General features: G+C 43.4%; 1 protein-coding gene across 3 annotated transcripts in view; it reads right to left on the reverse strand.

Annotated features, from left to right (window-relative positions):
• LOC120046479 (regulator of microtubule dynamics protein 2-like) overlaps positions 1-9,289 on the reverse strand; it is a 56,500-nt gene extending 47,211 nt beyond the window's left edge. For 2 of the 3 annotated variants that reach the window (XM_038991751.1, XM_038991749.1), the window contains exons 1-2: positions 9,222-9,289; positions 7,666-8,144 (exon numbers count right to left, since the gene is read on the reverse strand). In XM_038991751.1, the coding sequence (XP_038847679.1) occupies positions 7,666-8,135 (470 nt within the window). In that variant the 5' untranslated portion in view covers positions 8,136-8,144; positions 9,222-9,289. The remainder of the gene's footprint in view (positions 1-7,665; positions 8,145-9,221) is intronic. The other variant, XM_038991750.1, reaches the window with a different exon arrangement.
• Between the last annotated feature and the right edge of the window lie 14,004 nt (positions 9,290-23,293).

Below are 23,293 nucleotides of genomic sequence, written 5' to 3' on the forward strand. Positions count from 1 at the left end.
GGATGACAACCAAAGACATTGTTTTTACCAGGCCCCTTTTACCCTAGCCTTCTGCTACTGAATAATCACAAAAAAGACATGGCCTAAAATAAAAAGAGCGTCTCTGGGCCACACGTTATGCACCCATGCTGTAGGACATGCCTCTAAACATCAATCATAAAAAAAATTATCAATTCATTGCACATTTTGCTAGATTTTTTATCTCCAGACAAAGACAATTAAGCCTAAGAAGAAAACAAGCTATGTCAATTAGAGGTCGACCGATTAATAGGAATAGCTGATTAATTAGGGCCAATTTCAAGTGTTCATAACAAATCGGTAATCGGCATTTTTGGACACCGATTGTGGCCGATTACATTGCACTCCACGAGGAGACCGCGTGGCAGGCTGACTACCTGTTATGCGAGTGCAGCAAGGAGCTAAGGTAAGGTGCTAGCTAGCATTAAACCTATCTTAACATAATCACTAGTTAACTACACATGGTTGATGATATTACTAGTTCATCTAGCTTGTCCTGCGTTGCATATAATCGATGCGGTGCCTGTTAATTTATCATTAAATCACAGCCTACTTCGCCAAACGGGTGATTTAACAAGCGCATTCGCAAAAAAAGCACTGTCTTTGCACCAATGTGTACCTAACCATAAACATCAATGCCTTTCTTAAAATCAATACACAAGTATATATTTTTTAAACCTGCATATTTAGTTAATATTGCCTGCTAACATGAATTTCTTTTAACTAGGGAAATTGTGTCACTTCTCCTGTGTTCTGTGCAAGCAGAGTCAGGGTATATGCAGCAGTTTGGGCTGCCTGGCTCGTTGCGAACTGTGTGAAGACCATTTCTTCCTAACAAAGACCGTAATTAATTTGCCAGAATTGTACATAATTATGACATAACATTGATGGTTGTGCAATGTAACAGCAATATTTAGACTTAGGGATGCCACCCATTAGATAAAATACGAAACGGTTCCGTATTTCACTGAAAGAATAAACGTTTTTTTCCCCCGAAATGACAGTTTCCGGATTTGACCATATTAATGACCTAAGGCTCGTATTTCTGTGTGTTACATTATAATTAAGTCTATGATTTGATATTGGATAGAGTAGTCTGACTGAGCGGTGGTAGGCAGCAGCAGGCTCGTAAGCATTCATTCAAACACCACTTTCCTGCATTTGCCAGCAGCCCTTCGCTGTGCTTCAAGCATTGCGCTGTTTATGACTTCAAGCCTATCAACTCCCGAGATTAGGCTGGCAATACTAAAGTACCTATTAGAACATCCAATAGTCAAAGGTATATGAAATACAAATGGTATAGAGAGAAATAGTCCTATAATAACTACAACCTGAAACTTCTTAACTGGGAATATTGAAGACTCATGTTAAAAGGAACCACCAGCTTTCATATGTTCTGAGCAAGGAACTTAAACGTTACCTTTTTTACATGGCACATATTGCACTTCTACTTTCTTCTCCAACACTTTTTTTTTTGCATTATTTAAACCAAATTGAACGTTTCATTATTTATTTGAGACTAAAATGATTTTATTGATGTATTATATTAAGTTAAAATAAAGTGTTCATTCAGTATTGTTGTAATTGTCATTATTACGAGAAAAAATAAATAAAATATATATATATAAATAATAATAATAAAAAAATCGGCAGCAGCTTTTTTTTGGTCCTCCAATAAATCGGTATTGGAAAATCATAATCAGTCGACCTCTAATGTCAATGCTTCCCCAAGATGGTTTCTGACAGTTTGTGCAGAAATGTTTCAGTTGTGCAAACCCACAGTTTCATCAGCTGTCCAGGTGGCTGGTCTCAGACGATCCCGCAGGTGAAGAAGCCGAATGTGGAGGTTCTTGGCAGGCGCGGTTACATGTAGTCTGCGGTTGTGAGGCACATTGGACGTACTGCCAAATTCTCTAAAACAACATTGGCGGCTTATGGTAGAGAAATAAACATCCAATTCTTTGGCAACAGCTCTGGTGGTCATTCCCGCAGTCAGCATGCCAATTGCATGCTCCCTCTCAACTTCAGACATCTGTGGCATGGTGTTGTGACAAAACTGCACATTTTCGAGTGGCCTTTTATTGTTCCCAGCACAAGGTGTACCTGTGTAATAATCATGCTGTTTAATCAGCTTCTTGATATGCCACACCTGTCAGGTGGATAGATTATCTTGGCAAAGGAGAAATGCTCAGTAACAGAGACAAACTAATTTGGGCACAAAATTAGAGTGTGTGTATGTGTGCATGTGTGCATGTGTGCATGTGTGTGTACATGTGTGCATGTGTATGGAAATGTCCTGGGATCTTTTGGCCTACGGCGATTCTAGTGTTGAAAGAGAATTATAAAAAGAAGCGAATACTTCTATGCAAATGTTGTTGATCAGTACAATAAAATAAGCCCCAACAGGAACGAAAACAGCTTGTTTTTCATCTGTAGCTCCACGAAATCAGCCAAAACAAGCCCAATAACTCAATGCATGCACACACTCCTGTTGAATTTGAAATCACCTTTATTGCAAATAGGCCTAGGCGACATCTTGATTTACCCAGTTTATCAACAGATTAGAAATGTACCAATCAAATAAATGATTAACATGTTATGTAGTTAGATTTTTTTATTTTGTTGTTGACCAAAGATTGATTGATTGTATGATTCTATAACTGACTAATTAATACAGGCATTAAAAAGAAAAATCTAATAAAATGTAATGGTATTTGAACTCAAAAGACCTGTCTGGATCAAGTGCCATTCTGTGACTTTGGCTAATACACCTTTTTATGCCATGGTATCAATTTGGTATCTCAGTCAAAATTCTGGTATCATGACAACACTAGTCTGCCTCTCCAACAGGGACGAGGATAAACTCCATTGATTACAAAAGGTAACAGAAATGACCAAATATGACTTGGTCTTCATCATGTGATATAGTATATGATCTATTTTTTGTATTACACTTCCATTCTATTAGCTTTTTCTCTACAAAAAAAAAAATAGGAGAGTAGTACGCTTTAAAGTAGACCATCTGATTATTATTTTGGTTCCTATCACACCAAACTATATCACTTAAGTATGGACCAGTTCCACCAGTCTGAACCATACACCCTGCAGTAAATGATGGCCTGAGTAACAGTGCCTAGGCCCTCAGTCTAAACGAGGAAGTGTGAGGCACAGCCACAGACAGACTGAACTAAGACACCAAAACAACAATGATTAACTACCCAGAGTACTCTGGCTGGCTGTTGGCCTGCTTGTTATGTTGTTACAGCAAGAATTTCTCCAGGCGACTGCTGCCAGGAGATAAATCTGGAGCCAACTTAACTGGGGGGAGTAAATCTGGAGCTAAGTTAACTGAGGGGAGGAGCCATGATCCAGCTCTGATCTGAAGCCCATTATACTCCTCTACCCCGCCCACTTCGCTGGGTTTGGATGCCAAGCCAGGGTGCTTCTTTTTCTTGGCATTCTTAGTGAAAGTAAAGTCAATTGAGGTGATCCTCTCCTAGTCAGAGCAATGTCCCGCAACGCTATAAGTTATTAATCTACAACATTTTCTTGTTTCAAGGAAGTCCCAGAACATTACTAAGAAAAGTCTACCCCATCCCTCTTTATATTCACCAGCAGAAAATATCAAACTCGCTTACGTTTTTTCCCAGAGATCAAGACTATACTGTGAACAGGCGTAACAGAGTAGCCTCATGTCTCGCTCCACTTTCTGTTCTCACCTCTTTCATATGAAATGGAACGTAGTTGCAGGCTGCAATTATGGTATTAGGAACCATTTGGTGGTGGCTTGTGGTTACAACAATCATGTTATGTTTTTTTGAACATTCAAAAGGGGAAGCCATAACTTGGATGTCAGTTAGGTCATTTTTGTCACACAGTCAGAGTCATTTGCATACCCAGGCGACCCATAGGGAAGACAACAGTAACAGGAAAAAATTCAACAGGGCCTACTGAGGTTCAATGCAAAGTTCAGATTTACTGCTCAATCAAACTGAAATTTGGATCAAAGTAAATACGCGGAATCTTCCTCTAAGCAAGAGATCTTTTTTTTTTTTATGATTCCAAAAATGTAATAAGCAAGCCTACGTGGATAATATTTCAACTGAAACTTCACAAAGCTTTAACACCACAAGTGTCTTTATTTTAATATTCACTACTTACATGTAAATATATTAGTGGTTTTAAGAGGCAGTGAATTTAAAAGAGACATTTGTTATGTTATTCTAGGCTGGCGTGTTATCAAGGTATTTGGCTGCGGACGGAAGAGGATGGGCATGTGGCACTACTGTAAATTCCACTCTGACACCACAGCCACATTCACATTTCATTTAACCAGATATAATGATTGAGCAAGTCAATTTGGCTTTGCGACGCAAAATGAGCATGTAACTTTGGCTCATTAAGATATTGAGTATGTTTACATGCACACTAATAAATTAAGCGGCGCCAGTTCAGAAAGGAAACCTGAGTGCCCCGCCTCGGGCTGACGCACCAGCTGAGATGGCATCAATTAGAGGCTAGTATCAATCACGCCAACCTTATTTGACTTCTCTGCGCTGCGGATCCCTTTTACGGGATCATTTTCCTAAACAACCGCTGAATTGCAGGGCGCAAAATATTACAAAACATATTTATAATCATGCAATCACAAGTGAAATATACAAAAACACAGCTTAGCTTGTTGTTAATCCACCTATCGTATCAGATTTTGAAAAATATGCTTACAGCAAAAGAAATCCAAGATTTTGTGAGTATCAATCAATGCTAGAACAGTTAGCCTTATATTAGCTTGGTCACGAAAGTCAGAAAAGCAATAAAATTAATCGCTTACCTTTGATAATCTTCGGATGTTTGCACTCACGAGACTCCCAGTTACACAACAAATGTTATTTTTGTTCGATAAATATTACTTTTATAACAAAAAAACGCCATTTGGGTTGCGCGTTATGTTCAGAAAACCAAAGCCTCGTTCCGTTCAACGAAAATTCCAAAAAGTATCAGTAATGGTCGTAGAAACATGTCAAATGTTTTTTATAATCAATCCTCAGGTTGTTTTTAACAAACATAATCGATAATATTTCAACCGGACCGTAACCTATTCAATAAGAGAGAAAAAGAAAATGGAGCGCTACCCTCTCGCGCGCAGGAACTAATCAGAAGACACCTGACTAGTTTTGAAAAATCTCGCTAATTTTTCAAAATAAAAGCCTGAAACGATGTCTAAAGCCTGGTCACAGCCTGAGGAAGCCATTGGAAAAGGAATCTGGTTGATACCCCTTTAAATGGAAGAAAGACGGGCCAGGAAACACAGATAAAAAAAAATAAAAAAAATAACCACTTCCGGGTTAGATTTTCGCCTGCAGAATCAGTTTTGTTATACTCACAGACAATATTTTGACAGTTTTGGAAACTTTGGAGTGTTTTCTATCCTAATCTGTAAATTATATGTATATTCTATGATCTGGACCTGAGAAATAGTCCGTTTACCTTGGGAACGTTATTAAAAAAATAAATAATAATAATCTGACCCCTAGCGTCAAGAGGTTTAAGCTGACCGGATCTGCTCACTCACTGCTACTGCTAATATGTGCTGGCTTCTTGCTCCCACCACAACCCCAGCCTCCACCTGTTAGGTTCTGTGTTCCTGTCGGGAGATGGCTGGCTGCAAGTAGGACCTTCAACAGGTACTCGTCTCTATTGTGTAAGTGGAGGTATTTCACCTAAATACAGAGAAATTAATGTTTGTTCTATGTCAAAACCCATTATTTCTCCCCAGTACGATTCAATAGCGGGTCAGGACCAAAACATAATGTGGGCTGTCAAGGGCAGATCACTCTCTCTAACAAGGGTAAAACATCTGGTTTCCTGAGCAATCTTTTAAATTATTAGGACATGTAACAGCTTATAAAATCGGTGTTCCAGCGGTGGATTTGATCCGCGCATATTCTGGCTCCAGTAGCGCAAGACTCCCTTCTATGCGCGAGTGAAGTGAGTTTCGGAAAAACTTAAAAGTACACATCTTAGAAATAGTACACATACAAGGTTTGTATGTCTGAACTCAATCAAATAGTCTTTGCAAAAATAACATGGTCACTGTGGCAGAGCGTTTATTTTGATTGACGATTTCCTGTGTTTATCAAAAGTCCCATGAGTAGCCTTATTTCAGATGTGTCCACGTGAACAGGCTTATTAGGGAAATCGTTCTTGCAAAGCATGAACACGTTTTAAATGAACTATTAAATTAAATGCATGCAACTGTGCTCACTGATCAAGTACAGGTGGGATAGTTAAGGTGGTGCAGCTGGCAAAGAGGAAACCAGCATTTGAGTATAAAATGCGTGGTGGATGCTTCGATAGAGGAGATGATATTGCCTACTGCAATCATATCATATTAATATCAGTGAATATTAGTGTATTGTTGTAGGAAATGTAAAAGGAGCTTGAGCCATTGAACATAAAATAGTACTGAGCCATTAACCGAAATGTCTGTTTTTCATTTTTTTAAACAACTAATTAACCGACGTCGGTTCAATTATTTGAAATCCATTTCATTCTGGGGTTTTTTTCTGTGAGCTCGGTGTGCAGTTTCTGTCGAGATAAATCAGATCAAGCCTGAACTGTGCGATGTAGTGTAGTAGTGAGTTGTAGTTGCCAACAGGCCAATATTATACATAGTTTAGCGTAGAATACATGGTAATTAATAAAAAATTACCATAATCCATTGCGCACTCTTCTGTGCAGAGCAGACATGGAGACAGAAGAGAGAACCATGATCGAGAGGGATAGAAAGAGTTGCTTCGTGAGCCTGAAAACACATGATCTAAGTGATTGATAGGTGGTATTCAGCAGTCATAAAAGTATGTCTTATTTCCTCAAATTGTGATTTTTGTTAGACAGTATAGGCAGAAGCTCTTTTTTTTTTACCCCTTTTTTCCTCCCCAATTCTGTGGTATCCAATTGGTAGTAACAGTCTTGTCTCATCGCTGCAACTCCCGTACAGACTCGGGAGAGGCGAAGGTCGGGAGCCGTGCGTCCTCCGAAACACAACTCAACCACTGCTTCTTGACACAATGCTCACTTATCCCGGAAGTCAGTCACACCTAGTGACCGTGTCAGCTTGCACTGCTCCCGGCCTGCCACAGGAGTCGCTAGTGCGCGATGGGACAAGGACAACCCTGCCAGCCAAACCCTCCCCTAACCTGGACGACGCCGGGCCAATGGTGCACCGCCCCATGGGTCTCCCGGTCGTGGCCGGCTGCGATAGAACCTGGACTCGAACCCAGAATCTCTAGTGGCAAAGCTAGCACTGTGATGCAGTGCCTTAGACCACTGCGCCACACGGGAGGCCCTAGGTAGCAGCTCTAGAGATGAGGTGATGACTTGGCATGAAATAAAATAAAAAACAAATATTTTATTAAAGTAATGTGAATAAATTATGATTATTTAATCAAACCCGAAATCCGTGATATAATCGATCTGAAACGTTCTCAAAGCACTAATCGCTCAGCACTAGCATAGAAATAAAAGTGTGTAAAATACTATGAACAGTGCATTGTTTTTTCTATGAAATCATATAGATGGGTGGATTTCCCCCCTGTATCTGAACCAAACATGTGAATATCCCAGAGAGGGAGAGATGGGACTCACCCTCCTTCACTCTCAGCCTCCTCCTCAGAGCTTTGGCCTCCAGCTCTGGCCACTCCCCCTGCAACTTTCCTCCTGCGTGTGGGTGTAGTTCGGTTTGGCGGGCCTGCCCTTACGCGAGCCGCAGCCCCCTCAGCCCGGCTGCTGCGTCCTCTCAGCTCATCCCTGATGTGGTCCTGCAGCTTTGGGATGGCACTCTTTAGGGCCCGCACCTCATCCTTCAGCTCTGACACACACTGGATCAGGGCTGCGAGACGATCTAGAACCTCAGCCTGACCCGGCATTTCCCTCACCACCATACTGGCTCCAGCCACCCGCTGGTCATTACTGGTGAGGTACAGCTTACTGTGCACACCATGTCCACTCATTGGCACGGCCCTCCTACTGTTGTACAACACCACAGTGCCCAAGCTGAGGCCAGCCGCTCCAGCCAACACACCCAGGACCAGAGCCTTGTTGTCTGACAGGGCCATCCTGCCGACCTGGAGAGAAAGGGGAGAAATGAGAAAGACACATGAATAATGAATTTGTTTTGTTGTGCAGGGACAACTTCCGATTTTAAGAATCCTTTAGGCTACTTGAATATCCGGCAGCAGAGAAATTAGGTTAACATACATATCAGCAAAGGTCCAAGATCTGGATATAGCAGAGTTGACTGAGCAAGGAGCTGAGTTAGCCAGCCCTCAGCTCTTGTAGTCTTTTACCTGTGATGTATATGCCTAACCCAATCGCACCTCCATTCTAACCTAATTCCATTTCTACTAGTCTGTATCAAAATTGATTTGATAGCTTCTGTCACACGAGCAGGTATAATCTCTATGCCTCTAAAATAATACAATTTAAGGTATTTGTCTAAGCTCTTAACTGTTTCTACTAACACTGGGATGAGACCTACGGATAAATTGCCCTCAAGCCAATTAAGGTCACTGTTAATCAACAGACAGGTCATTCGGGGCAGTATTGTAATAGGATTGATCAGCTAGCTGTCATGTGTAGAGTGCCTCACTTGAAACGTCAAGCAAGCTAGTTTGGGATATAAAAATGTAGCTACTGTAACTAGTTAGACACGAAACTTCTGCAACCCAGCAACCATACAGTGACAGCAAAGATGAGTTTGAGAAAGTGACCTTCTTAGCTAACGTTAGCTAGTAGCTAGCTGTCAAGCTACAGCTGGCGACCTCCTGGGGAGAAATAAGTCACTCTCCTGTAATGTCCTCGCATTCACCTCAATGTTAGACTAGATAGCTACGTTTGCACAAAGGGTTAACGTTAACAGGATTAGCTCGCTAGCGAATACTCAAGCTAGTTTATCTCGTCAATTCGCGAGCCAGAATAACGTTAAAGAAAAAGGCATGCCATGACATGGACAAAGTCACCTAGCTTGCCAACTAGTGCCAGACATGGGTGTTTACTATGTGGTGTCTACTAGCTATAAGCACACAGATAAAATAGCTAACTAAACATAAAAGCAGTGACTTTCATTAACCTATTAAATCATATAAATCAAACAATTATATAATTTTATCTCCAAAAAGTTTGAAATTGTGTCTGTCAGCGACCTTACTGCGGAGAAGCGTTCAGTCTTTCTTCTATATGTCCCGTTTGAGAAGTTCTTCTTCTTCTTGTGGGTTTTATGGCAGACTACACCAAAAAGGTGTATTGCCGCCACCAACTGGACGGTTTGAAACCCCCAAAAAAGACAATTAAATAATAAATCCATACGTAATAGTGAAACTTAATCCACCCTAATAAAATTGTACATTGTCAAAACAAACAAAACTCCCACTTCTTCCTTCTTTTAATTCTACATGTGTCCCTTCTCAGGCTCTAAGACCTGAGAAGGTGGTACGGCTTGCGCCAATATTTCATGTAAATCTTTCGCTGAGAAATCTTTCAGCCCCAGGAACAGCTCTGAGGGCATCCACTATGAATTTGATCTTCCTGGACCTTCTCTCCACCTTGGCAGTGCCATTAATTACCATAGCAATAAAGGTAAAAAATTCCAAATCAAATTTATTTATATAGCCCTTCTTACATCAGCTGATATATCAAAGTGCTGTACAGAAACCCAGCCTAAAACCCCAAACAGCAAGCAATGCAGGTGTAGAAGCACAGTGGCTAGGAAAAACTCCCTAGAAAGGCCAAAACCTAGGAATAAACCTAGAGAGGAACCAGGCTATGAGGGGTGGCCAGTCCTCTTCTGGCTGTGCCGGGTGGAGATTATAACAGAACATGGCCAAGATGTTCAAATGTTCATAAATGACCAGCATGGTCAAATAATAATAATCACAGTAGTTGTCGAGGGTGCAACAAGTCAGCACCTCAGGAGTAAATGTCAGTTGGCTTTTCATAGCCGATCATTGAGAGTATCTCTACCGCTCCTGCTGTCTCTAGAGAGTTGAAAATGTCAGGATCCTGCTGGTGAAAGGCAACCCCTGCAGCCTGAAGTGTAGGCCTATTCACCACCATGGACCATTCTGGTGCACCATTCAAACCCTCAACTCTTTTCACAGCTGCTGCATATGAAATGCTCTATACAGCCCTGACTTTGGCCACCTCATTCTCTTTCACAATTGTGGGGCATTCAAAAGACGTGGCTTCATGGTTCCCACCACAATTGCAACATGTCCCATATTAATTACTTTTATAACACATAATGATTTTTTCCCACAACTTGGACATCTCGGCTTCTCCCTTCTGCAAACACTTGATACATGACCAAAAGCTTCACAGTGATCACACTGCATTGGTCCTGGGATAAATGCTCTGACTCTGTAGTTATACCCTAACTGCACTTGAGTAGGGAGAGACTCCATTTAAAAAAAATAAAACAGATATACTCCTCACTTTTTCACTAATCACCACACGATTCATCCGACGTGCTTCAATCACCCCAGGAATATTTTTCATCTCTTCAAAATCAACCACGAAACGCCAGATATAACCCCCTTGAGAGGTGCCCTGTTCCGAAGAGACACACACGACACTTCAAACTTATCAAATCGGTTCAGACTGATCCGCAGAAGCACAAAAAATATAAACATGGCCACCTCTCGTGATCCTCACAGCCTTCACTTTACCCAGCACTCTCTCCACCAGTTTGGATAACTCAAATGGTTTCTTCAAGATTGGTACTCTGCTCAGTTGCTCCTCATTAACAAACTGTACTCCTACTAGATATGAAGGGTCATTCTCATCACTGTACACTACTTTACTCCATTTTCTATTCTTTTGGACAATACTCCAATTCTCCTTGATTCTACCGCCATTGTGTTCAGAATCCACTTCATCATCCGCTTCCAACATCACGCTTCCTATCTTTTGACAAGTTCTTCTTCTTCTTCTTCTTCTTCGTATTCGTTGGTATTATGGCGGTCGGAAAACAAATGTTATAGGTGAATGCTCCCACCTACAGTATTGGCTGTGTATTATTAGCCTACAATTCTGTAGTATGAATTCATTACACTTTGTGAAAAATTGCCCTACCAACTAACCCTGTGTAACATGTCTTGCATTTCATGTTGTATAATTACACAAAATCTGAATAGTTCCCATGCCTGATATTACTGTACATTCCTTTTGTTGTTGTAAGTGCCCTTTTTAATGTCACACACTTCCTTCTCCCTGTGTACTGTATCCATGTGGAAGAGGTAGGTTACTGAAAAATGTACCATGAAAATATGTTAAAACACAGATATTGAGTTTATATTGTCACTGATATTGTAATATTATGGTCTTCTACCAGTATATTGTGATATTTATGCTTTTCATGCATTTCTGAACTTTTCATCTGTTGATTTGTGAATGCTGTACATGCTAGCTGCCTACTGTACTTTCTACTGTAGGCTACAGTACATGTTGTCATTGGGCTAGCATGGCTATTCATATCCCCTGTTGTTAATTTGTACTTTACAGAGGAGTTGGTGCATAAGGGCAGCACAACATTTAATTTATGGATGTTTATTTCTTTATAATTTATGTCATGTGTTCTTGTTTGTTATGATATTTTGACTATATTTTTCTGTTAGTTTGCAAGCGCACATCATGTACTAACGGTACATAACGCCTGGCTGTAATTTATGAAAATTGGCTAGCCCCATAGGCTAAACATACATTACACGTTGTGGGGGTGATTTGCTGCAGGAGGGACTGGTGCACTTCACAAAATAGATGGCATCATGAGGTAGGAAAATTATGTGGATATATTGAAGCAACATCAAGACATCAGTCAGGAAGTTAATGCTTGGTCGCAAATGGGTCTTCCAAATGAAAAATGACCCCAAGCATATTGCCAAAGTTGTGGCAAAATGGCTTAAGGACAACAAGGTCAAAGTATTGGAGTGGCCATCACAAAGCCCTGACCTCAATCCTATAGAAAACGTGTGGGCAGAACTGAAAAAGCGTGTGCGAGCACCTGACTCAGTTACACCAGCTTGTGGAAGGCTACCTGAAACGTTTGACCCAAGTTAAACAACTTAAAGGCAATGCTACCAAATACTAATTGAGTGTATGTAAACTTCTGACCCACTGGGAATGTGATGAAAGAAATAAAAGCTGAAGTAAATAATTCTCTCAACTATTTTTCTGACATTTCACATTCTTAAAATAAAGTGGTGATCCTAACTGACCTGAGACAGGGTATTTTTACTAGGATTAAATGTTGGGAATTGTGAAAAACTGAGTTTAAATGTATTTGGCTAAAGTGTATGTAAACTTCTGACTTCAACTATATTGTATGGTTATTTAATGAGATGATTGTTATTCTTATTTGCAACCTGTCTACTGTATCCATGTGGAAGAGAGAAGTTTGTGCATAAGGGCAGCACAGCATTTTATCAGAACACAATGCAGAGGCAATCTATACCGGTCACACCAGCACCCATTAAAACTTCACCACTATTCCACTACTTTGGCCCTATCTGATCCTACTCCAGGCCGGCAGCCTGGGAGGATGGGACACTATTGTTCAAAACATCTTGTAACTCTTCTGCAGTAAAATCTCATACACCCAAGTACTTCTCTGCAGCTGCCACCACTACATCTATCCTCAGTGATTTATTTACGTTCCATTCCTGCGATACATTTGACAACCATGGTCATGAACATAAAAAATTTAAAAACCTTACTGAAGTTATTCCTATCACTCTCTATTGGCCTCGGCCTACTCACAGGAATCATCTTACGATTCCTCACCTTGGAGCCATCTTCCTCTACTACTTCACTGCCTCAGTATACGACACCTTCTGAACTACTCTGATGCTGGCAACCTCAACCTGCCTTTCTCCCACAGGACCATAGGTACCCCTACAGTTTACACAAACAACTTTTTCCACCGATACTACAGATTCTTTGTCTCATGTCCTCCTTCACACTTCTAACATCTAGGAATCTCCCTCCTACACACTGCTGCCACATGACCATAAGCTTGACACCTAAAACACCTTAATGGATTTGGGACAAAAGCTCTCGCAGGATAACTGACACATTCTAACATGACTTTATCTGGTAAAGACTGCATCAGACAGTGTCTTCTCTGTTTCAACACGCTCTCCACCAGGTCTGCATCGCATCAATAGGCGGGTGTCACAGACACCGGGAATCTTCAACTTTAATTGATCCTCCTTTTTTTTCCTGCCCGCCTTCTTACCGACCTCTATGGGTTCCTCTGACTCCATCTCCAAATCTAACAACCATTCAGGCGTAGGCCTACCTGCCATCTTGTCCTCTAAAATAAGAACCTTAACAAATGCAATGGCAACTTCCTCCATGTTATCTATTCTTCTTCTTTGGTTTTTAAATGGTGGTTGGCAACCAAATGGTGCATTACTGCTACCAACTGGACAGGCGTGTAAATCCATTACAGATTGTTAAACAAAAGTGGAACAGAGTTTTTTTTTAAATAACTACATAAAAGGAATAAACACAATAATATATGTATTTCTAATATTCAAAAGTAAACAAAAACAAAACAAAAATGTTACTCCTTCAATCGGATTCATAATGTCTATTCAGATCCCTACACAGACTTAGGAACCTGGGATAGGGGAACCTCTTCTTTCGGTATTCCCTGTAACATTTCAGCTGTAAAGTCCTGGAGATCCAGAAATATTTTCGCCGCCTTCACAATGATGCCTAGCTTCTTTGATTTTTGATTAGTTTGATTAGTGCAATTTATCACTTGCACTATAACTGCAACAAAGTCCACCTTCTTCACTGCTAGTGTTTCTAGATCCTTCTCCTGAACGTCATTCACGCAAGCTTTGGGGCATCCACTACAAACTAATCTCCATTCGTTCCTTCAGCTATTTTCACTGCCTCCACATATAATGGCCAAAAGTATATGGTCACCTGCTCATGGAGCATCTCATTCCAAAATCATGGCCATTAATTTGGAGATGGTCCCCCCTTTGCTGCTATAACAGCCTCCCGTTTCCTGGGAAGGCTTTCCACTAGGTGTTGGAACACTGCTGCGGAGACTTGCTTCCATTCAGCCACGAGCATTAGTGAGGTCGGGCACTGATGTTGGGCGATTAGGCCTGGCTCGCGATTAGGCCTGGCCCCTCGATATTCGATGGGGTTGAGGTCAGGGCTCTGTGCAGGCCAGTCAAGTTCTTCCACACCGATCTCGACAAACCATTTCTATGGACCTTGCTTTGTGCACGGGGGCATTGTCATGCTGAAACAGGAAAGGGCCTTCCCCAAACTGTTGCCACAAAGTTGGACGCACAGAATCATCTAGAATGCCATTGTATGCTGCAGCATTAAGATTTCCCTTCACCGGAACTAAGGGGTCCTAGCCCTAACCATGAAAAACAGCCACAGATCATTATTTGTCCTCCACAAAACGTAACAGTTGACACTATGCATTGGGGCAGGTAGCATTCTCCTGGCATCCGCCAAACCCAGATTTGTCTGTCGGACTGCCAGATGATGAAGCGTGACTCATCACTCCAGAGAACGTGTTTCCACTGCTCCAGAGTTAAATGACTGCGAGCTTAACACCACTCCAGCCGACTCTTGGCATTGTGCATGGTGATCTTAGGCTTGTCTGGGGGCTGCTCGTCCATGGAAACCCATTACATGAAGCTCCCAACGAACAGTGCTTGTGCTGATTTTGCTTCCAGATGCAGTTTGGAACTCAGTAGTGAGTGTTGCAACCAAGGATAGATGATTTTTACGCACTACACGCTTCAGCGGTCCCGTTCTGTGAGCTTGTGTGGCCGATCACTTCGTGACTGAGGCGTAGTTGCTCCTAGATGTTTCCACTTCACATTAACAGCACTTACAGTTGACCAGGTCAGCTCAGGTCAGCTCAACAGGTTTTATTATCTATTTAATCTGATCAGTTGAACAATTCGCATTCTTAACAATGGGCTAAAATATATGGTAATTACTGTGCTGGTCAGCAGGAACACTACTGTTATTCCTCAAATGTATTTTATCATTCCACTTCTTCCCAATTTTTCCAGAGTAATCACATATTTGAAACCTGATATCCCTACTTGTGTCTTTAAAAATGAATGATATGAGGCTATGTATTTTTGCAGACATTCATGGACAGAATTGAATAAATCATACAAATAAGCATGGGATATTAATCAAATATACATTTTGACATTTTAGTATTGTGCACATGCTAGGCAGAGATAGTAGGGGACTCACAACTCATGAAGGCCATAGCCGCAGGAAGTAGTTTGGGGTTGGGGGTGCAGCTATATCGGTCAGCTAATACAGCACTATTAAAGGCTTTTGTTAGAATTAGTTATTTTATTTTGGTAATTTTATTTTTAAATTTAAAAAAATTCAGGGGGTGCTGCAGCACCCTCAGGAACCCTACTTCCTGTGGCTATGATAAAGGCATCATATTTTGTCTATGTAGAGTAAGAGGGTGTCAAGGATCTTCAACTAGCAGGAATAAACCACCTAAATATTGATATTCATTAGATTTTTCTTGAAGGTTGGGTGATTTTGAGAAATGAATTGTTATAACGAGAACATTTTCAAACACCAGCACTTAGGAAACATAGATCAGGGGTGGCCAACCTTCCTGGAGAGCAAGCATGATTTTTCCCCAGCCCTATTTTAAAGAAATAGTTCACACAAATTACAAAATGTTTGTGTCTTTACCTTGAAAGCAGACTGTGGACAAGGAGACTGCAATCTATGATTTGGTTACCCTCTGCCATCAACCATCAATATAAAAAAAATCCTGTACAGAGCCTAGAAGTAGTGTTAATACTCCCCAGCAAGTGTTGCATAAAACTCTACCTGAAAACAGGGTACCCTGCTTACAACCTTCCCACTGTTTCTAGCTTTTGCCTGTCTCCCTCGCTCATTTCATTACTGTCTGAATGAAGTGTCAAACCACCTAAAAAATATGTTTAAAAAAATATTAGCATCCAAAAAATGTTATCCCCCAAAATCTCAAAGTAGTACAGAAGTCGTCGAATTTTGAGTGTTCATTTAATGTTCAAAGCATCCTGAATACAGCTGACGTGTGGTTTTTATTATTTTTATTTTCCACCATGGTCATGGCCTAAGCCATGTCAAAATACGTAGAATTGCAGGAAATTTGCTTTAAAACAGTAAACTTTTCCCAGTCCCCCTTCTAGGGATTGTGCCAGGGGGCAATGAAATTCACGTAGAAAATCTCACTCCAAGCTTTCTTCAAAAGTTGGCAGCCCTGCACACACACACACACACACACACACACACACACACACACACACACACACACACACACACACACACACACACACACACACACACACACACACACACACAGACAGAGAGAGAGAAATCAGTAGCATGAACAGCCACATGATATTTAGCAACATTGATTGGGCTGAATCGTTTTTGGAATCTTTAAGTTTGTTTTCAGTGTATTAAACTAAGCATATATAGCCTTGATGATTTGATGATGTTTAAATGTTTAAGTTGAAATGGTGCTGGAATAGCGGAGGCAGTGCTCCTGTTGTCTTTGTCCTGACTTGCATTAACTATGTGGTTCTAAATCAGTAGTTGTTTAGTAAACTGTTGAAAACATTAACTTGCTTGACCATGCTGCAGGTGATATAACTGTTTGTTACATGCAATTTTTTCTTTGTGGACTTCAATGATGTGATATGATGAAACGAACGTATGTGTAGTTTAATTTATTCCGCCACTGTGTGACTGTTATCTTTTTGTTGTCGCTTTCTTATTGTATATCACGGTGGCGTATGCACAAATGGGTTATAGAGCAAACAACGGCATTATCACATAGGTTGTAATATGGCTTTTTTACTGGCTTGGCTTCCTGTGATTTTACCCAAGCACCGCCACTGGAAAGAATGCACGCTCTAGAATGCCCTTCAAGCCAATCAGAAACAAGTATTCAACAATGCCATGGTATAATTAAGCAATAATGCACGAGGACGTGTGGTATATTGCCAATATACCACACCCCCTTATTAAGCAAGACACAACGCGGAGTGCTTGGATACAGCCCTTAGCTGTGGTATATTGGCCATATACCACAAACCCCTGAGGCGCCTTACATGCTACCCAAACCGGACTCATCGCATGCACAAGAGTTGCAAAATAAATGTACACATACATGTTATTCAATCATTGCACACACACTGCTCGCACGCGCCAATGAGCATCTGCATTGCCAAGCTGTAAAATATAAGTTGCTTCTATTTGTGACGCCGAACGCGATGCAAGTCCTGCCTCTCCCATCTCCTCATTGGCTTTTAGAAGCATATACCCACGTGCCATCTCCTCATTGGTTATACCCACGTGGGTGATTGAAAGATGACCTGAGGTCGGTCGGTAAAATAACAACTCAACGCTTATATCCCAGGACAAATTAGCTAGCAACCGCAAGGTAGCTAAATAGGACATGTTAGCTAGCAACTGCAAGCTAGCTAACTAAATTGCCATAAATGTTTAATGCTTTTTGACCTGTCCCCAAATTAATATAATTGGTTCAGAGTTTGTTTTGATATGTCAACCTGTGAGTCGTGATCGCGTTTGGTGTGGGGGGACAAAATAAATTTGCGCATGATGGCGGACGCGCATTTGGGCATGGTGTTATTGGTATTACACGGAACCCAAACCGGCTGCGCGCATGCGCTATCGAGCGCTACCGTGCATAAATGTATTTTGTCCCCCTATACCAAACGCGATCACGATACGCAGGTTGACATATCAAAACATACTCTGAACCAATTATATTAATTCACTGGACCCTTATGATCACTTGGCTAAGCATGCCTCTCCTTAATGCCAATATGCCTTGTCCATTGCTGTTTTGGTTAGTGTTTATTATATTATTTCACTGTAGAGCCTCTAGCCCTGCTCATTATACCTTATCCAACCCTTCAGTTCCACCACCCACACATGCGATGACATCACCTGGTTTCAATGATGTTTCTATAAACAATATCTCTTTCATCATCACTCAATGCCTAGGTTTACCTCCACTGTATCCACATCCTACCATACCTTTGCCTGTACACTATACCTTGAATCTATTTTATCGCCCCCAGAAACCTGCTCCTTTTACTCTTTGTTCCGGACGTCCTAGACGTCCAATTCTCCTAGCTTTTAGCCGTACCCTTATCCTACTCCTCTTCTGTTCCTCTGGCGATGTAGAGGTGAATCCAGGCCCTTCAGTGCCTAGCTCCACTCCTATTCCCCAGGCGCTCTCTTTTGATGACTTCTGTAACCGTAAAAGCCTTGGTTTTATGCATGTTATCATTAGAAGCCTCCTCCCGAAGTTTGTTTTGTTAACTGCTTTAGCACACACAGCCAACCCTGATGTCCTAGCTGTGTCTGAATCCTGGCTTAGGAAGACCACCAATAACTCTGAAATCTCCATCCCTAACTACAACATTTTCAGACAAGATAGAACGGCCGAAGGGGGCAGTGTGTCACGATCGTCTTGACTTTGTAGAGAGGACCAAAACGCAGCGTGTGAGAAATACATTCTTCTTTTATTTGAGAAGAGCAACAAACGAAACAAAACAACAAACTGACGACCGTGAAGCTATATAAACAGAAATGGTGCTGACACTGACCACTACACACTGACATAGACAATTACCCACCACCAGCTAAAGCCTATGGCTGCCTTAAATATGGCTCCCAATCAGAGACAACAATAACCAGCTGTCTCTAATTGAGAACCAATTCAGGCAACCATAGACTTTCCTAGACACCTACACTGAACACTAAACCATCTACTCTACTTAACCCCCTAAACCAAACAACACCCTAGACAATACAAAAACACATACTTCACCATGTCACACCCTGACCTAACTAAAATAATAATGAAAACAAAGATAACTAAGGCCAGGGTGTGACATAACCCCCCCTTAAGGTGCGAACTCCGGGCGCACCAGCATAAAGTCTAGGGGAGGGTCTGGGTGGGCGTCTGACCACGGTGGTGGCTCAGGCTCTGGGCGAGGTCCCCACCCCACCATAGTCAATCCCAGCTTACGTCTCCCCCTTAGAATGACCACCCTCATATTACACCCACTTAATTTAAATGGTAACCTTAAGATAAGGGGCAGCACCGGGACAAGGGGCAGCACCGGGATAAGGTAGCTCAGGACAGAGAGATAGCTCAGGACAGAGAGGTAGGTCAGGATAGAGAGGTAGCTCAGGATAGAGGGGCAACTCCGGACTGAAGGGCAGCTCCGGACAGAGAGACAGCTCTGGACTGAGGGGCAGTTCTGGATAAATGGCAGCTCTGGGCTGAGGGGCAGCTCATGACTGGCTGACGGCTCTGGACGCTCATGGCTAGCTGACGGCTCTGGACGCTCATGGCTGGCTGACGGCTCTGGACGCTCATGGCTGGCTGACGGCTCTGGACGCTCATGGCTGGCTGACGGCTCTGGACGCTCATGGCTGGCTGACGGCTCTGGACGCTCATGGCTCGCTGACGGCTCTGGACGCTCATGGCTAGCTGACGGCTCTGGACGTTCATGGCTAGCTGACGGCTCTGGACGCTCATGGCTGGCTGACGGCTCTGGACGCTCATGGCTTGCTGACGGCTCTGGCAGATCCTGTCTGGTTGGCGGCTCTGGCAGATCCTGTCTGGTTGGCGGCTCTGGCAGATCCTGTCTGGTTGGCGGCTCTGGCAGATCCTGTCTGGTTGGCGGCTCTGGCAGATCCTGTCTGGTTGGCGGCTCTGGCAGATCCTGTCTGGTTGGCGGCTCTGGCAGATCCTGACTGACGAATGGCTCTAGCGGCTCCTGACTGACTAACGGCTCTGATGGCTCGGGACAGACGGGCGGCTCTAATGGCTCGGGACAGACGGATGGCTCAGACGGCACTGGGCAGACGGATGGCTCAGATGGCGCTGGGGAGACGGATGGCTCAGATGGCGCTGGGGAGACGGATGGCTCAGATGGCGCTGGGGAGACGGATGGCTCAGATGGCGCTGGGGAGACGGATGGCTCAGATGGCGCTGGGGAGACGGATGGCTCTGGCCGGATGAGGCGCACTGTAGGCCTGGTGCGTGGTGCCGGAACTGGAGGCACCGGGCTAAGGACACGCACCTTCAGGCTAGTGCGGGGAACAACAACAGGGCACACTGAACTCTCAAAGCGTACTATAGGCCTAGTGCGTGGTGCCGGAACTGGTGGTACCGGGCTGGGGACACGCATCTCAGGGCTAGTGCGGGGAGGAGGAACAGGGCATACTGGACCCTGGAGACGCACATTAGGCCTAGTGCGTGGTGCCGGAACTGGTGGTACCGGGCTGGGGACACGCATCTCAGTGCTAGTGCGGGGAGGAGGAACAGGGCATACTGGACCCTGGAGACGTACATTAGGCCTAGTGCGTGGTGCCGGAACTGGTGGTACCGGGCTGGGGACACGCATCTCAGGGCTAGTGCGGGGAGGAGAAACAAGACGTACTGGACTCTGGAGACGCACAAAAGGCTTGGTGCGTGGTGCCGCAACTGGAGGACTGGTACGAGGGGCTGCCACAGGAGAGTTAGTATGTGGAACTGCTACAGGAGGTGCAGGACTAGGAAGGCGTACAGGAGGCCTGGTTCGTGGGACTGTCATTCCCAGACGGTTAGCACGCACCTCAGGACGAGCATGGAGAGCTGACTCAGGTAACATCACTTCCCGCACACGCTCTGTCGGGTGGATTTTGTGCCTCACGCACCAACACAGCAGCTCCCTCATTTCACTCTCCTCCAACCTCCCCAATAAATCCTTAACAGTCTCTGTATCATTCCCATTGCTCACCTCCAATATCAGCCCGACTGGCTCAGGTTCCTTCTTAGGGTCCTCACGGGTAGCACGGGAAGTTGACGCAGATCTCCTATCTGGACTCGCCACACTCCCCATGAGCCCCTCCCCAAGAAATTTTTGGCGTTTCCTCGAGGGCTTCCTACCGCGCCTTCGTGCTCCTTTCTCCAGCTCCATAATCCTGTAACCCTCCTCGCACTGCTCCAGCGAATCCCAGGCAGGCTCCGGTACTTTCTCTGGATCGCACGCCCACCTGTCTATCTCTTCCCAGGTTGTTCTCCACTCATCCTTTTCCCGGGTCCATTCCTCCACTAAGCGCTGTTCCATCCTTTCACGCTGCTTGGTCCTGGTTTGGTGGGTAATTCTGTCACGATCGTCTTGACTTTGTAGAGAGGACCAAAACGCAGCGTGTGAGAAATACATTCTTCTTTTATTTGAGAAGAGCAACAAACGAAACAAAACAACAAACTGACGACCGTGAAGCTATATAAACAGAAATGGTGCTGACACTGACCACTACACACTGACATAGACAATTACCCACCACCAGCTAAAGCCTATGGCTGCCTTAAATATGGCTCCCAATCAGAGACAACAATAACCAGCTGTCTCTAATTGAGAACCAATTCAGGCAACCATAGACTTTCCTAGACACCTACACTGAACACTAAACCATCTACTCTACTTAACCCCCTAAACCAAACAACACCCTAGACCAGGGGTGTCAAACTCATTCCACGGAGGGCCTAGTGTCTGCAGGTTTTTGGTTTTTCCTTTCAATAAAGCCCTAGACAACCAGGTGTGGGGAGTTCCTAACTAATTAGTGATGTTAATTCATCAATCAAGTACAAGGGAGGAGCGAAAACCCGCAGACACTCGGCCCCCCGTGGAATGAGTTTGACACCTGTGCCCTAGACAATACAAAAACACATACTTCACCATGTCACACCCTGACCTAACTAAAATAATAATGAAAACAAAGATAACTAAGGCCAGGGTGTGACACAGTGTTGCATTCTAATGCAGAGATAGCCTGCAGAGTTCTGTCCTACTATCCAGGTCTGTAACCAAACAATTTGAACTTCTACTTTTAAAAATCCACCTCTCTAAAAACAGGTCTCTCACCGTTGCCACCTGCTATAGACCACCCTCTGCCCCCAGCTGTGCTCTGGATACCATATGTGAACTGATTGCCCCCCATCTATCTTCAGAGCTCGTGCTGCTAGGTGACCTAAACTGTGACATGCTTAAAACCCCGGCCATCCTACAATCTAAGCTTGATGCCGTCAATCCCACACAAATTATCAATGAACCTACCAGGTACAACCCCAAAGCCGTAAACACGGGCACCCTCATAAATATCATCCTAACCAACTTGCCCTCTAAATTCACCTCGGCTGTTTTCAACCAAGATCTCAGTGCCTCATTGCCTGCATCCCTGAAACACTTCAGCGAGCAGGCCTTTCAAATTGACCTGGCACGAGTATCCTGGAAGGACATTGACCTCATCCCGTCAGTAGAGGTGCCTGGTTATTCTTTAAAAATGCCTTCCTCACCATCTTAAATAAGCATGCCCCATTCAAGAAATGTAGAACCAGGAACAGATACAGCCCTTGGTTCTCTTCAGACCTGACTGCCCTTCACCAACACAAAAACATTCTGTGGCGTTCTGCATTAGCATCGAACAGCCCCCGTGAAATGCAACTTTTCAGGGAAGTTAGAAACCAATTTACACAGGCAGTTAGGAAAGCCAAGGCTAGCTTTTTCAAGCAGAAATTTGCTTCCTGCAACACAAACTCAAAAAGTTCTGGGACATTGTAAAGTCCATGGAGAATAAGAGCACCTCCTCCCAGCTGCTCACTGCACTGAGGATAGAAAACTCTGTCACCATCAATAAATCCACTATAATTGAGAATTTCAATAAGCATTTTTCTACGGCTGGCCATGCTTTCCACCTGGCTACCCCTACCCCGGTCAACAGCTCTGCACCCCCCACAGCAACTCGCGCAAGCCTTCCCCATTTCTCCTTCTCCCAAATCCAGTCAGCTGATGTTCTGAAAGAGCTGCAAAATCTGGACCCCCACAAATCAGCCGGGCTAGACAATCCGGACCCTTCTTTCTAAAATGATCTGCCGAAATTGTTGCAACCCCTATTACTAGCCTGTTCAGCCTCTCTTTCGTGTCGTCTGAGATGCCCAAAGATTGGAAAGCCGCTGCGGTCATCCCCCTCTTCAAAGGGGGGGGACACTCTTGACCCAAACTGTTACAGACCTATATCTATCCTACCCTGCCTTTCTAAGGTCTTCGAAAGTCAAGTTAACAAACAGATCACCGACCATTTCAAATCCCACCGTACCTTCTCCGCTATGCAATCT

The sequence above is a fragment of the Salvelinus namaycush genome, chromosome 4 (assembly GCF_016432855.1).
Source record: "Salvelinus namaycush isolate Seneca chromosome 4, SaNama_1.0, whole genome shotgun sequence".
NCBI classification, from domain to species: Eukaryota; Metazoa; Chordata; class Actinopteri; order Salmoniformes; family Salmonidae; genus Salvelinus; species Salvelinus namaycush.